Source organism: Morone saxatilis, unplaced genomic scaffold (genome assembly GCF_004916995.1).
Source record: "Morone saxatilis isolate NCDOM2014 unplaced genomic scaffold, NCSU_SB_2.0 Contig8, whole genome shotgun sequence".
Lineage (NCBI taxonomy): Eukaryota > Metazoa > Chordata > Actinopteri > Moronidae > Morone > Morone saxatilis.
The window spans coordinates 22,995,097-23,010,706 of NW_023340257.1; the positions used below are offsets into that span (position 1 = coordinate 22,995,097).

The window sequence follows — 15,610 nt, forward strand, 5'->3', positions numbered from 1 at the left end:
TGTATTTCTTTTACAGTGTGTGCAGAAAGGAGTAAAACCTGGAACTGAGCTGCTTCTCTTACAGTAACATGCCAAGCACGTTCTTTGCTATTCTTTGCATATGGCACCTTTAGTAGAATACCTTTTTGTGTGGTTTGATTGAATGATTATGGTCAGTAAGGTCTCCCTCACAATGAAAGTTTAAACTAGCAGCTGACCTGTGTAAATTACATTTAACGTGAAGCTGCTACAAATTAGGCTCCCTATTCTCCTTGTGATGTCAACAGAATGGAGGTTGCCAAGAAGAGCAGGGCCTTGGAAATGTGTCCTACCAAGGCTGAGGCAGTCCATTATCTGGGTCTTGTGCGCACGGCACAGACAGAGAGGAATGGGTAGATAAGTTTATGATCATGGGCAAAGGTAGTAATTCAACATTCTTACTTGTACCTCACATTGGTTAGAAAACTAAAAACTTGTCTTTAACCAACGTCTGTGCTAAAACTGATATAAAATTCCTGCACGAAAAAAAAAAAGCTTTTAGTTGACATTTTTGGTGACAAGTATAGATTGGGTCAAATAAATAATTGTGTACATCTGTATTAGATTTAAGCTGACTACAGTATTGGTAGGTCAACCAAAATTATTTATTTATAATTATCTGTTAACTGAAACTTGCTTTTGTAATGACAAAAATAAATAGAATCAATTCAGATCATATTATGACCACAGCACTCTATAAAAGAACTAGTTCAGAAACCTTTCCGCTTAGAACAAAACACATCTCACAGTTAAAAAAAAACTGCTAATTTGTTGAGGTGATGAGTACTTGTTCTTGGATTATCTACGATGGATGTATCAATTAGTCCTTGGACTTGGCAAATTCACAGGGACCAGTACTGGTCCCCAGCCTTGAATTTGAGAACACTTTAACTAGCAACGATTATGTCTTTACAATCCATGGAAACTGTTCAGAATGACCAAAATAGCTTATTAAAGAAGCTGAATAGTTGATTACTATGATTGAATTTGAATGTCTGAACAAAAGTAAAAGATTAACACATGGACAGAGGATGTGAGCATGCTCAGACTCACTGTAGACCTGCAGATGTCCTTTGAAAGCAGTGCCTCCTCTTGGATTTTCAGCTTTGCATTCATAAGTTCCTGAGTCCTCCAGCTGAATGTTGGGAATTTCCAGCACAGCCTGGGACTTCCGCAGTCTTGCCTTTTTGGGGATGTTGCCATTTATCTTCCGCCATGTGATTGTTGGCACTGGACTGTGAGAAGAGAATGATGGTGATGATAGTATACTCAACAGTACAGTGTAAAAGAGAACTTGCCAGTTTTTTGTTTTCTTTAAAGGACCAGTGTGAAGGTCAGGGGTCAGCATCCTTTACTATCAAAAGAGACATTTTTGGCCAACAAATTACAATAAAAATCTGCCTGGAGCTGCAAAACATTGGCCCTATACGCCAACACCATTAAGGGATTTAACTTTATACATGCTTATAGATATATTTGCCATCTGACAATGACCCTCTAATAATAATTAAAATAACTAAAGATATATTTGTGTACTTCACCTTAATAACATTTTAAAAACAGTAACCTTGAGAGATTCTTTGTCTAGATTCTCGCTAGTTTACCTTTGTGAAAGAACATTTAAAAACACAGTTAAACCTTTTACAATTTTGACTCTAATATTTATATTGCATGTGCGAACTGCTATGCTGTCATGCTTAATGGTCAATCACATTATTCATTAATCAAGTTTCCCACATTATAAAAATATATATATATATATATATATATATTTTTTTTTACAAACATCAGCAATGACCTGCACATTACATAAGTCCTTCATTTGCAACTGAGTATTGACACACCATAATGGGTATTTTCTGTTGGTTCTGCTCTGTGTGAACCACTGACCTTTTGACCACTTGTGATATATTTACGGTAGCAAACGACCCACACGTTAGACCCCGGGCTTCAGAGGGACAGGGGCAATATTCAAATCAGGCTATTACAACAGCCAGAGAGATTTTTATGATTAGTGTTCAAGCAATGTCATCTATTCCTGTTTATTCATGGATTGCCCTATAGATCCTTATGATAGATGACTTGCACATGCAGAGAGAGAACGTCTCACTATGTGCTCAGTATCAGTACTGCTCTTGTATGACAACTAGATTTGACAGGTGTCTGAAAGATGGAAATGTGACACCATACAAACCTCCAGTGAACCCATCAATCATTTAGCCAAGATGGAAATGTTACATCCCTGAGTTTTCTGTTCTAAATTCACAAGGACATTGAAGTGCTCTTGGTTGCAATCGACTCAAACTAGGATTCAGAGCATGTTTTGTATTAAACAAAGCATTTTGTCCATTTTGGACAGGTGTTTTGTGTCATGTTTATTTTGTAGACTATTTTTTTAATAGCTTACTTATTACCTTACAGCATGCATGTAGGTTTCATCTCATCATTGAGTGTGTGAAGTTCTGTCAAATGAATGTCTTGCAAGTTTGAAAAATATTGATCTGCAGTATCTTTGTAAAAAAGTGGAAAAGCATATCAGTACCTTAATATGATGACACACTCATAGAGTTTCATAAGTCATCATTAGTATACTATCTCCCCATCTGCAGTGTGGACAGCCATACATTTTAATAGTGCATATTTGCTGCTTTCCTATACAGTATGCTGGGGGCAAAATCTGTGGCCTGAGGTAAAATCAAATATCTGTGGGGTAATGTGCGTCCATTTGTTAGTACTTAGCATTCTCATTTTAATGCCCCTGTGGGGTGTAACAACAACATCAACAACTACTAGCAAAAGAAACAGATATTGAATCAGTACTCATGAATATGGCATGCAGTTGTTATGAAGCCCTTCCTTATATGTTATTGATAGAGAATTTTGGAGACCTTTGCTCCAGCAAAACTCTCAACTCGCCAGAGAACAGAGCAAATCTATAGAGACCTTGAGGGGCTGTAGCATGAGGGTGAATTTTCCTGAGTCTGTCGCACAATTTCTCTTTGGAGGCTGAATAATGAGCACCAGGCCTGTACGTGTTCACAGGACTGAGGGTGGGCAGGAGGGAATAGTCAGTTTAGAAACGAGAAGCTCTGCCTGTCAGTGTCTTCTGTATGAGATTGTTGGCATTTACTCTTGAACTGTGAATGTCTGGTCATGTCCATTATGTCAAAGTGTACAAACTGAGAATTTCATACCCTAACACTATGAATGCATTACACACTGGAGTTTGTGTAAGGTGTTACAGATTTCAATTTAAGAATCTGCCCATAGGCAAGCTCTGAAGATGAAATCTTAATTAGCATAACACACAATTGCTGTGCTCTCATCTGGACTGTCTCTATAATAAAGGTTGAAAATTAAATCTAATACCAAAATACTGTATAGAGGAAAATTGGTTTGCTTCAGATCATTAAGATCTAGGTATTATGCCACCATTTAGCTCATTTGCTAAGCCCTCAATTCCATGGTCCCTCTAGGAAATTCTACAATATTTTTAGACAGAATCAACTTGAAACACAAAGACACATTTTACCTGCATGATCGGAGCAAAAAACAACTGCCTTTCAAAAACATTAACAATAGCATCAAGAGTATAAAACATGTTGTCATTAAGAGGCACTTTCTGATGCTGCTGACAATGTGGTCCTTGTACAGCTCAATGAGGAAAGTAACTACAAGGGTTTCAAGAGTTTGATTCCCTCTGGGGTCACTAAAACTAAAAGTATATCTCTACTCTAAGGCAATTTTGATGAAAGCATCCACCACATGCCACATATATTTTAAGTGGAAATGAGTGGGAGAATGTGTAACCCATCAACTGTACAAGGCTTTTTGAACTACAATGAACTTCATACTCCAGTGTCCCTTGAAATGAATGCAGCTAACAGCAATGCACTTTCCAGAGATTATTGTAAATCAGACTGTGAAGACAGGGTTTTAAATTGAATTGGGTTGTTTGAAAATCTATAGTTAGTACAGCATATTATCATCTATAGATAGCTATTCATGGTAACTATCCTTAAAACATTTGCATCAATATATATAAGAACATCACATGTTATTTAAATGAACAAATGTTCTTTATATTTTCAGTATATTGTACACTGTTAAACAGGCTGTAAACTGTTAGTGGAACAGAAGCAAACATGCTTTTTTTTGCTACAGATTTCCATCCAGAAAATATTGGCTGTCGAGCTGGAAGCCAGACAAACCAGCAAACAAGTGGTTCATATAATGACAATAAACTTTTTTATTATATGATAGGCTGCTATATTATATTATTTAAGAATGAGCAAATATTTTTATATAGTAACTTTGGTCTGCATCGATTGACAGTTCTCATGTAATCCAGGAAAATGCCTGTTGTCAGGCAACAAATAAATAGTTTGAATACAAGTCCTGTTCACATAAAAGATGTGATAAGCCAATTAGGGCTAATAGAAAAATGCTAATTTACCCTTTCCTGTCAATGTTGTACTTTGTCTTATTCATCTATTCTTTTTATGTATATAAAGTACCTTGAAACAACAATGCTCCACAATAGCAAACAATTCTACAGAGAATCCACTTTAACAAACACGAGTTCCAAAATCATTATCATCTCTAATTAATAGTTTTGCAGACATAAATAAAAATAACAGTATAAGCTGACTTGCGTGCAAAACTTTTTATTGTCTTCTTTCTCGTTTTCATTGTGCCATTGTTCTCTTTGCCCTTGACTATGGCCTACTAAGTACTGTCACTGGTAAATATCACAACAGACAATCACATCAAGGAGCTTTGGCATTCACACACAAAGAGCTTTCCTGTCCCATCTTAGCTAGTGATGCCATCATAAATATGCATCAACAGGAGAACAAAACCCTTTTTTAACTTCATTTTCAGCGCTATATAAAGACTGGCATTTCTTAATGGGGTGCATTGATAAATCATTCATCTCTACGCAAAAGGGTAAGTCACCGGGATCACTGTCTGACTGAAAGCCATCAAGCACAAATTACTTCATTGAAAGAACCGACTCAAGCTGTTTGGCTGTTCTACGCATAAGCCTCCAAAAACTTCTGCTTAGCTTGATAGGAAAAACTAAGGGGTGTGAGATTATAATGCAGTGTCTATATGTTTAGGAAATGACTTGCCATAATGTGGATAATTAATTGAAATCAAGGTAAACAATTATGAGGTCCTTAGTCATCTGTAGATTAGAGAGTGTTTGCTCTTAAGATAGGAGTCAGCAATGAATAATTCATGCTGAATAATTAAAAACAAAATGGAGCGGGGATGATAAAGGACTATGTTGTACAACGAAAGTTATTTCTGTAATTTCAAACACCACTTTACCTTTCTTCGTAGACAGATTGATGTTTTGTAATGATCAACTTTTACCAATAATGGTGACTTATATGGATCTAGTCTACTCACAATTTAGCCACCACAATTATTTTGATTTTGATTAAAAAAAAACTCTCAGTTTAAAAAAATACTTGGATCTAAAAAGGCCTTTTTTGTAAACCATGAAGCTAACTTTAGTAACAGCGGTAAGTGGTGTGGATTTTAGTCTCAGTGGACAAAAGTGTGTTTTCCCTCCTGGCAGACAACTATTACCAATTTCATTTTTCATAGACATAACCTTGGCTTTCTACATTCATAACCGACCCTGAAAGCACCCAGGAAACACAGATACATTAGGGCTCTCAATTATGAGAACACATGGGTCCCTAGGGCTGAATTCCCTATTCAGTCTCTCTCTCTCCCCCCCACACATGCACTAACATGCCATCTAACAACCGAGCTATGATGCTGCACTTCTCTACACTCACTTAACATCCTGCCTGAAGACAAGATATGCCTGGTTCCCATTCAGGTAATGGAATAATGCAATTTAAAGAAGAGAGAAAAACAAAAGGAGTATTATCTAAAGGATCTCTCAGGAGCAGAGCAGTGATAGGCTGTAGTTTACTCTTCCCAGTGATTAATATGATACTGCTGTAATAAACAACAATCTATATTTGTTCAATATGTCCTTGTTTACTTACTTCCCCAGAGCAAAGCACTCCAGCCTGACAGTGACTCCTTTGGCAGCCAGAACAGATGTAGGAAAATGCACTTCAATTTTGGGCTCATATTCACCCATGACACCTGGAAAAGGTTAAGAAAGAGGAATTGCAGGCATTAGAACCAAGCAGATTGAAACAGCTACTTACCCCCCATTTCCCATCATCCTCATCTTTTCTTGCAGTGTGCTACACAGAGACTGGGCATAGGGATTTAAAGATAATAGGGATTCTCACTTCCTATTGCCCTGGTAGCTCTTTTATGAGTATGTAAGAAACAACTAAACAAAAAATAAAAAATGAAGCAACCAATTTAATTTTCCAGAGAATTGCTGATGTATAGGCCTCTCAAAATACACATGGCACCTTGAATCATGCAGTGTACAGGTGTGGGACTGCACATTATGCACACCATCTGGCAGATCTTTCAACCATCCACCTTTACTTTATACCCTGCCTATTAATAGTAGTAATAATATTAGAATACAGGATAAGCTAAGATAAGTTTAACACATGGTATATTTTATTCTAGTATACTTCTAAGTATTATATAGAGTCAGAGTTAGTTGGAAAATGCAGTCATGTGAGCCAAAGTCTGCATAGGTAGCATATTGCCATCTATGCATGACCACAAAGGCTACTATATAAGATAGGGTAGAAAAGCTCAAAAGTCATGGTATCACAATGACAATGACAACAGGGAATAGTATTGCATTGTCCTCAAGAATTAGTAATCCGCTCTACAATTCTACAAACACATTATGAAAGGACACAAGTGATAACGTGTTATCAGTCTTGCTAAGTGCCACTATGACTAACACCTCCAATCTAAGTCATAGCCAGAGGACACGTTTTCTTTGTTTATTCATCTGTATGTTAAGGCGGCCATTTATATCCATTTGCCAAAACAATATGTCTTATGGCATTGGGCAAATTTGGAGTAACAAAGGAAAACACCTTCATCTGGGATTTAATTACTATTATCTGTCTTATTAAATGGGAGTTTGTGATATGAATATTACATGAGCATTTACCCTTTAGACGAATGTTGAATGCACACACAATCATTGCATGTGAGCACCACTGATGGACACACAGCTAATCCCTGTTGCCTGAATTCAAAACAAAACATATAAGACCATATGCAGCGCTGCTCCACTTGTAATGTACATGATCAGTAAGACAAATGAATGGCATGACATTTGAGAAACCATAATTACACCTCCTACGTGTACCTGACACTTTTTATGTGATAAAATGAATGCTGCAAAGAAGGAGTGAGGTTATTGAATTGTGGCCCACTATGAATGGAAAAGGAGTTTTATGATATTTGTTCCAAAGAACTTTTCAATTTCAATCTCATTCTCAACATTTATGGCTCCAAAGCAGCCCTTCACATGTAATGAATTTGCAATATTTCATAGGCTCATGCCATAGTATATTCAATATGATATTCAGTCTCAGTGGCTAGACTTGATAGAACTGAAAGAAATAATGTCTTGGCTTGGTGTGCTGAGACTCTACAACCCTCATTTGTGGCGTAGGTTTATATTTCATGTTCCAGTTTCATTTATTAATCACATGGAAATTTCTGTTGTGTTTGGTTCTTCTGCAAATAAATTTCAATTTCAATTTCAATTTCAAAGTATGATACATGTTCTAAAATATACTGGGACAGAGCTTATAGCTTTGGAAAATGATGTGTTTTATTAGCTCTCTGATCCAGTAATAGATATGGATCTTAAGGTGCCTCTCAGAAGCACTAAAACATGAGAATGTTTGAAACTTTGATAAAGAAAATTTAACACTAAGAAACAATACACAATGTTTTTTACAAATTAAGTAGAGCTCCTTTATATAAAAATGTTTAATATTCATGAATATAAACATTTAAATCCAAATTTGACATTTTGACTTCCCCATGCAACAGTAAAATTGTAATGGTTTAATAATTTCCCTCTTATTTTCTCCATTTCCATACACTTGAGCAAGCTCCTGGACAGCTGGACTGCTCTACCTAATTGTACAATCATATGTAGCACTCATTGAGGAGGGTGCCCTAAAGGCACTGATCCTTCATCCATACTGCATTAGCAGTGCAGCCATGTTTAATACAAGGAACATGATTAACATTGCATTAAATGTTGTAAAATGTGATTTTTGATGATTAGCATTTTTAAAAACATTTCTTCTTGGGGCAAAGGCGGTAATTTAACACGCTGGCACTGACAATGTCACCTTTACAGTTGCTGCGTGTGCTCGATAAACCCAATACATTAAAAATTTCAATTTGAAAGAAACAGTCCTATGACTCCAGACAGAGATTTCAACTATGCCGTTCTTTACTATAACAGTGATGTATCAATGGACTGCAAGTTGGAGCTTTCTTGACAGCAGAATATGTACATTCAGGGTAAAAGACAATGAGTTGTTTTGACTACACCACTAAGAATATTTTGGTTAGTAAAACATCATGCTGACATCCAATATGGCTATGGGCCTAAGGTCTTCAATAACAATTTACAATGTAGGGCAGAAAACATGCCATATGGAGACGACATGCCTGCAAACATTATGTTTCACTGATATTACTGTCAGTGTGGAGAGAGAAAATGTCTTATGACTATAATAACCCCACCAGTACTGCACCAGTACTGCACTGCCACTTATCTGTAAGTAAAAGCAATGGTTAAAATCCTGATCTGTTTGACACAAACATTCATTTGAAATATACTGACATACAGACAGTAATTTAATAGTTTTATGTGTGCATGTATGTGTATATAGATTTGGCTTCACTGGTTTGAACTTGTTAATAAATAAACTTCAATTTACTAAGTTATAGATGGATAACTCATAGTTTACTGCTATAAACAGATATTTTAAAAGTTCATAACTCAGATTCTGTTACTGTTTTGTGTTACCCTGTGTATTAAATGACCTGTCAATCAGTGTGAGAATGATAGGTTTGTTATTTTATGTTATTTTATTTATAATAAAAATGTACCTCAGAAATAGTGGTAATTTTATAATGACCTCTTGCACATACATCATAGCCTATGTAAAAGAGAGAAACATATCACTATAAATAAAACTGTGTGCACACATAAAGTGAACATGGTCACTCCTGTGAGGTAAACCAGGATGTAAAACCTCTCTGAAGATTGGGTTCCTTTAATCAAAAGAAGACCATTAGAACTGACAAACAATGGCAAAAGATGGATGATAGATGATTGCAAAAACAAATAAAAAATACACAATAGACATAATGGATTTTTTTTTATTTACAGCAATTTAATTTTGCTGTAGTATTTCTTTTCATTACCAAACACTCCATGTGGTCTGATAAAGAGCCATTTCAAAGGTACTGCTATCCACAGTATTATTATGCACTTGCTTCTAGTTAAATCAAACAGATAAATCAAAGGCAGTGTCTTTCTGAGATGAACTGTATGTCTGTTTAAAAACAGTGCATTAGTGCAGAGTTCAGTGCTTAGCCCTGCTCTGCTCAAGGTGGATTGCGAATTGACGATCAATGGCTTCCAGCACAGTATAATGGAGCCCAGATGCTTGTTTTGATTAAGAGAGTCATGGTTGGAGCTGACAGTGGTGAGCCGCACACAGATCCAGCTTGAACTGTTCACTGTGTAATAATCACTCACTTTTACTGAAGCACAGATTGCGGTATCTGATTGGTCAGATTCCAATGACTGAGGGGTGCACACGGCGTGGGGACATTTGGGTGACTGCTGTGAGGTGTGCCAATGCAATTTTCGGCATTTTAGGGCATAACGGACCTACAGCTGTAGAGATTTGATTTGGCCATGTTGTGTTGCAGGTGAGAGTGCTGTCCTTCAGCCCACGTGTCATAGCCACATATCACAATATGAATGCTGCTTATCATAAGCTCATCATTGAAAAATGAACAACAAAAAAACGTCCTGTTTCTTTATCAGCCATATTTAAACACAGCAAACTGACCACATGCCCTTCTGAATGTATTTTGCATCTTGGTTAATGAGAGACACAAACCAATTTAGCATGGTTATGTGCTAGGTATTATGCATGTCTCTGAGGGCCATTTCATACAAGGTTATGCAAATAGCAGAGCAGGATTCTTGCTGGAAGGGATGTAATCCTTAAGAGGTAAATTCGTGTTGCAACATTTGGAACAAACCTGGTTCCGAGGCACAGAGGCCCTTTCACAGCTTCACTGGGGATGTAATCTCAGTGGCTCTTTAAAACCTTGACAATGACAGGCACCTGTGTGAAGTGATGGACGTTTCTCTGTGTAGTCAGATGTAAAAAGCCTGTAGGTGAAATCCACACCTGAATCCAACAAACAGCTCCCCAGCATGGCTCCTGAGAGGCTAGTATAAAAGAGCAAAATCCCATCCACAGCAAGGGCCATTGATTCAGTTAATTTTATGCTAGAAAATGATTTCCCTGATGGCCAGTTTCACCAAAGCACATTGTGAGTGAAGAAGGCTCCCCACACTAATGTTAAAGCATTGCTCACTATCTATTTACGGTGTGTATGGAATTCATAACGCCCTCCACTAACATGAGGCTCAGTGGAAAGCAGAAGACTGCCCAACTTTTATTAACCTATCTGATCTGAAAATGTTTCTCCAAATGCATTGTTATATAATAAAATGCACCGGCAGAATATAAAATATGCTTTTAGATTTTCATCTGTGCTAAACAAGTTCAGACGGAGGGAGCACTGTAATAGATCTAAAAAAAATAAAATAAAAATAAAAACAATTTTACACTTTCAAATGATCAGTGAGAGGACTCTGCGATACTTTCTGTCTGGTTTATCCAATAAAATCCATTAGATTTGTCTTTCTAGGGCATCCATACAAACCCGGGCCTATCACGTATGAGAGGTGCTATAAATCTGAGAGCCTCACCGTCGGTTTTCAGTGTTAGAGGTGTTGGAGGGCTCAGAACCCGTGCATTCGTCACTGTGTTCTTCACCAGACAGATGTAACTTCCTACGTCAGAGGGTTGCACCTTCGAGATGTAGAGGTTTCCTGTGTCCTGGGAAATGAAGCGCCGACTGTCCTCGGCAACAAATGAGGGGAACTCATTAAACACCCAGCTGTAGATGATCTCTATGAAAGCAAGAGGAGAACATACAGATTAGAAAGAAGTATAGTATAGCACCTATCTTTGTGTCTGTTTTGACTCTTTTTAATTTAAAAAAAAAAAGATTTAATAGTCCTCTATACACCCTTTCAAAATCCTGCACATTAAAAGCGTATATCTCTTGATGCTGAGAAAACTCTGTAAGCCTCATTTTTTATAATCTTAATAGTCAGTCCTTGTAGAATATAAGTGGCAAATGCACTTCATGTAGAATATGTAGAAAAGTAATAATTTTTGACTGTTAATTGAGTTTGGGGCCAATAATTACTGAAGGTAAGAGTAAGGTAACTCCATGAAAGAAAGTGTGTCTGATCTTATCTTACATATAGGATGCTCTGAAATATAGTTATGATTGGTCACATGTTACTGTTTCAACCCCTGTTAAACAACAAACAATGTTAAAATGATCAACCATTAATAATTTTGCATTGATAACATTGGTAACGCCACCAATGTTAATCACTGCTCAATACCTAAGAAACAAGAATAATTTAAAGTAGTAATGAGTTTGAATTTTGTACAACAACAAAGGCTTGCTCATCAGCATAAAATGACTGCTAGTCTATAAAAAGTCTAGAAAAATGTACTGAGGCCCCTAAAGATGAAAAAATAACAATTAAACAGCGCCTTAATGAGCTTAATGAGCGTTATTTGCAGTGATGTCATTTTAATTAATTGCTGATAGCATCAGGAAGGTGAAACTGGTGTATGAAAACTGAGATTCCAGGGCCGTGAGCATGGTTGTGGGTGTGCATGTGTGCGCACAGAAAAGGATTTTTCTGATTGTTTAGTTAATAATCTTTGAAGGATTATGAAGCTATTTGCATCTAGGTTGAATCTTTTATATTTTATTCATGAATAACAGTGTGGGATAGGGTAGGATATAAACTCCTGATCCATAGAAGACTTGGCAGCACAGATGTGCTTATGTGTTTAGTATTCTTAACAGTGCATGCTGATATACAAATTAAATTGTTCAAAAAGAAAGATTACACAATTGCTTGGAACAAAATATGTGGGTTTGAAAAAAAAAGCCCAAAAAGAAAAAAAACAGCCACAGTCTGCAAAGTGACCCTGAATAGGAATGAATGGGTAATAAAATGGATGGATGGATGCAATATGACTATGATGAACACAGAACAGACTTTGACAGCACGCTGCTGCTTTATGTCTATTGTTCATAGTTCTACACACACCATCCATCATTATGGTAAAAAAATATGACTATCAAACTCAGGGAGAAATTAATCTATTCAGTGTTGCCTAACAATATTTCACAGCTCTTTGATTCTGCATCCATAAACTGTCTATTCTGGAGAAAAAAAGGACGTCTATATTTCCTTTAGACCATCAATGTCATATTGGTAAATAATGAATAACTGCTGTTTCAAAGATGCTCAGATCTGAAAGATTTAAACTCAGTTTGACACTAGATGTAAGCTCAAAGTTAGTAGCTGTAATAAGACAGAAAACTGAATCAAATTCAGGATACTTCACACATATTATATGTCAACAGATTAATTTGCAAAGTCAGCATCATTTGCTTAATCTACTGAGAGGACTACTTGACAGCGAGAGGGAATCAGAGATGGGGCACGTGGCAGTAATGCAGATTGTGAGCTACAACACAAACCAACTGTACTGTAATAAATAAAGAATGATATATATACCCAGCATATATGTGCTAATTTAAAATGTAAAACAACATAAATTACAATGTTTTTTGCTATGAAGAATTAGCCTGATCAAAGACACCTGAGTTCCAATAGGTTTTATTCAAAGGTCACCATACTTTAGCGTCATAAAAGTAAAAGACTGTTTACCAAAGACACATAAAAACTGAGCAAACAAGAGCTCAAAGCCCTGAAATGGAAAATAATAAACTTTTTACATCTCACCGATTCCAAATTATTTTCACTCATGAGACCTATCTAATTTAAGTGGCATTTTAATGTCTTTGAATCCTACCACAACCAATTTAACTTAAACATTGTTTAACACTCCCTATACAATATGAATTTCAATTGTGACACGCTCTGACTCACCTAGGCATTCATCACAGCCGCACATTTTATGGCTGTGGCATTTTTAAAAATTATTTTAGCTGATCATTTTTCATTTTATGTCAGCAATGTTGAAGAAATAAATTATAATCTTACCTGCAGTGTTTATTGGAGCATAATCCGTAAACATGAGAAATAAGCATCAAAATAAAGGTTCAACAGCCCGCTGAGGCTGGCCTTCCGGTTACCAATATTTAATGTGTGACTGGCTAAAGCAACATTAACTTGTGCGTACTATAATTATAATAAAAGCATTGTTTGTATATATATGTAACATTAAAGCTGTACATAATTGATTAAATCCTTTAAAGCTAAGAGCACATTTTTTTGTTGTATTCAAGGGAATGTTTAAGCTTTTTAAATATAATTAACATTTTTCCTGAAACAGTATTAACCAAGGTTGCCCGATCAAGTACTTAAGCTATCACTGTGGTTACATTCTTTTACGAAATACAGTGAAAGGGAATAGGAAACCTTCCAAAACCTTTGATAGCAATTTTGTTTTAAGTGGCATAAGTGTCACTTTGTATATCTGATCTTTTATATCTTTTCTTATTTGTTTGTTTCTTTGGTTCATAAATTGTGATTTGGCACCCTCTGTCACAATTAATTTGGTGACTTCATTTAGACATTAAAAACAAGAAAGCAAACATTCAAGTAATAAAAGGACTCACTGCAGTGTTTCACCAAAAACAGACTTTTGATAAATGTGATGCTGATGTAAAATATCATAGTTTTAAATTGCAATTTTAGTGGTTGAGTTATTTTAAAGGTAGAGTTATAAAATGTATTCTGCATTGACCCAGTCGGTCAATCCGATAAAAGCAATGTAACAAGAGGGTCTTACAATCTGTCATCATGACTGAAACCTGGGTCAATTTTACAGCTTAAAGCATCAAGACTGTAACAAACCTTAAATGACAGAAAATCATTATACCGAGTTCACTTCACAGAATCATCTACAGTGTTTTTGAATTTCAATTTGAATTTTATGTAAATCACACTTTCAACCATTCAAGAGAAAACCCATGAAAAATAGAAGTATGCATGTAAGGGGGTTTGACCTGTAAATGTAGAGTGAAAAATGACACTTGAAGCAAAGGCAACACCTGTGCTGTGATTGATGGAGAACTTTAAGGATGTGAATCATCGGCGCTACACTTTAATCTGTCAATCATTAATCATCATTAATAATTAATTGTCTCTTTTTTAAATCAACTATTCTGTCACTGACTCTCTGGTTACTATCATGTCATTCAAAATAGCATTCAGAAATAGAAGAGGGTGCTGAGGAGCGCTTGGCACACATTCCCACGGGTGCAGTGCAGTGGTACGACAGAGCCGATGCAAACAGAAAGCGTGGGTGATTCATGGCTCACATAAGATCCTACATTAGAGGACAACTGCAGAGAGGGATATTCAAGATATGCCATTAAAGAGCTTCCTATGTGAAATAATTGGCTGTGTAACATTTCTTTTCATTTCTAATGATCCAGCAAATTTGATCTCTGAGAATCTGTGCTCCGGTTCTGTTGTGGCCATAACTTACCACGTCATTTGAACAGCATGGATGGATGGACAGGAGAACGGACGGGCACAAAAACTAACCATCGAAATACAATGCAACAGATAAATAAATAAATAAATAAATAATGAGAACAATCATTCACCTTGGCAGAGTAATAACAACACTACTTGTTGTCATAGGAATCGTGATGAATAGTAATGAGTTTATTGACAATCCCAAAGGCAGTGAAGAGAGAAAAATATTTTTTCTTGCGGCTGTGATTGAAGGTCTTAACTCTTACCTGGTGAATGAGGAGGAGGGGTACACATGAGTACCACACCTTGGCCTTCACGCACAGACACCCCACCTCTGGTCTTCACACTAAATGCGCCGAGATCTGGAACAGCACGCAAAGACAACCATTTTCAGCAACAGTAAAACATAACATGTTGAATCATTATGAAGTGGCAATATTCCTGCTGCCTTCAATGTCTTTATATGATTTATAAATATAAAAAAACGCAGCAATGCATCAACAGACTTTTGAAGTGGTGGCACAAGGATAAAGCTTTCATCAATCATTTGATTTCCAATGCTGGTACCTTGGGTTTGTGTTCACACACAATTTGTTGTGTTTGTGGATTCTCACCCTTGTTGCTGCACTAGCAACTCCAACTGGTTTCCTGCATGGTGATTAAAGTTAAACAATAGCTGAGGTTCAATCATCACCTGAAAAAAAGAATTGTTTTTGTTTTTTAACCTTCGAATGAGCTGTTCTCATCTACAGACGTTTAGCAATTAAAAGCACTTGGTAAAGG

General features: G+C 36.4%; 1 protein-coding gene across 1 annotated transcript in view; it reads right to left on the bottom strand.

Annotated features, from left to right (window-relative positions):
* The window catches only part of cntn5 (contactin 5), a 53,761-nt gene that overhangs the window by 26,395 nt on the left and 11,756 nt on the right, over positions 1–15,610 (bottom strand). The window contains exons 4-7 of the mRNA XM_035680760.1: positions 15,094–15,189; positions 10,985–11,188; positions 6,051–6,153; positions 1,072–1,253 (exon numbers count right to left, since the gene is read on the bottom strand). Of these exons, the coding sequence (XP_035536653.1) occupies positions 1,072–1,253; positions 6,051–6,153; positions 10,985–11,188; positions 15,094–15,189 (585 nt within the window). The remainder of the gene's footprint in view (positions 1–1,071; positions 1,254–6,050; positions 6,154–10,984; positions 11,189–15,093; positions 15,190–15,610) is intronic.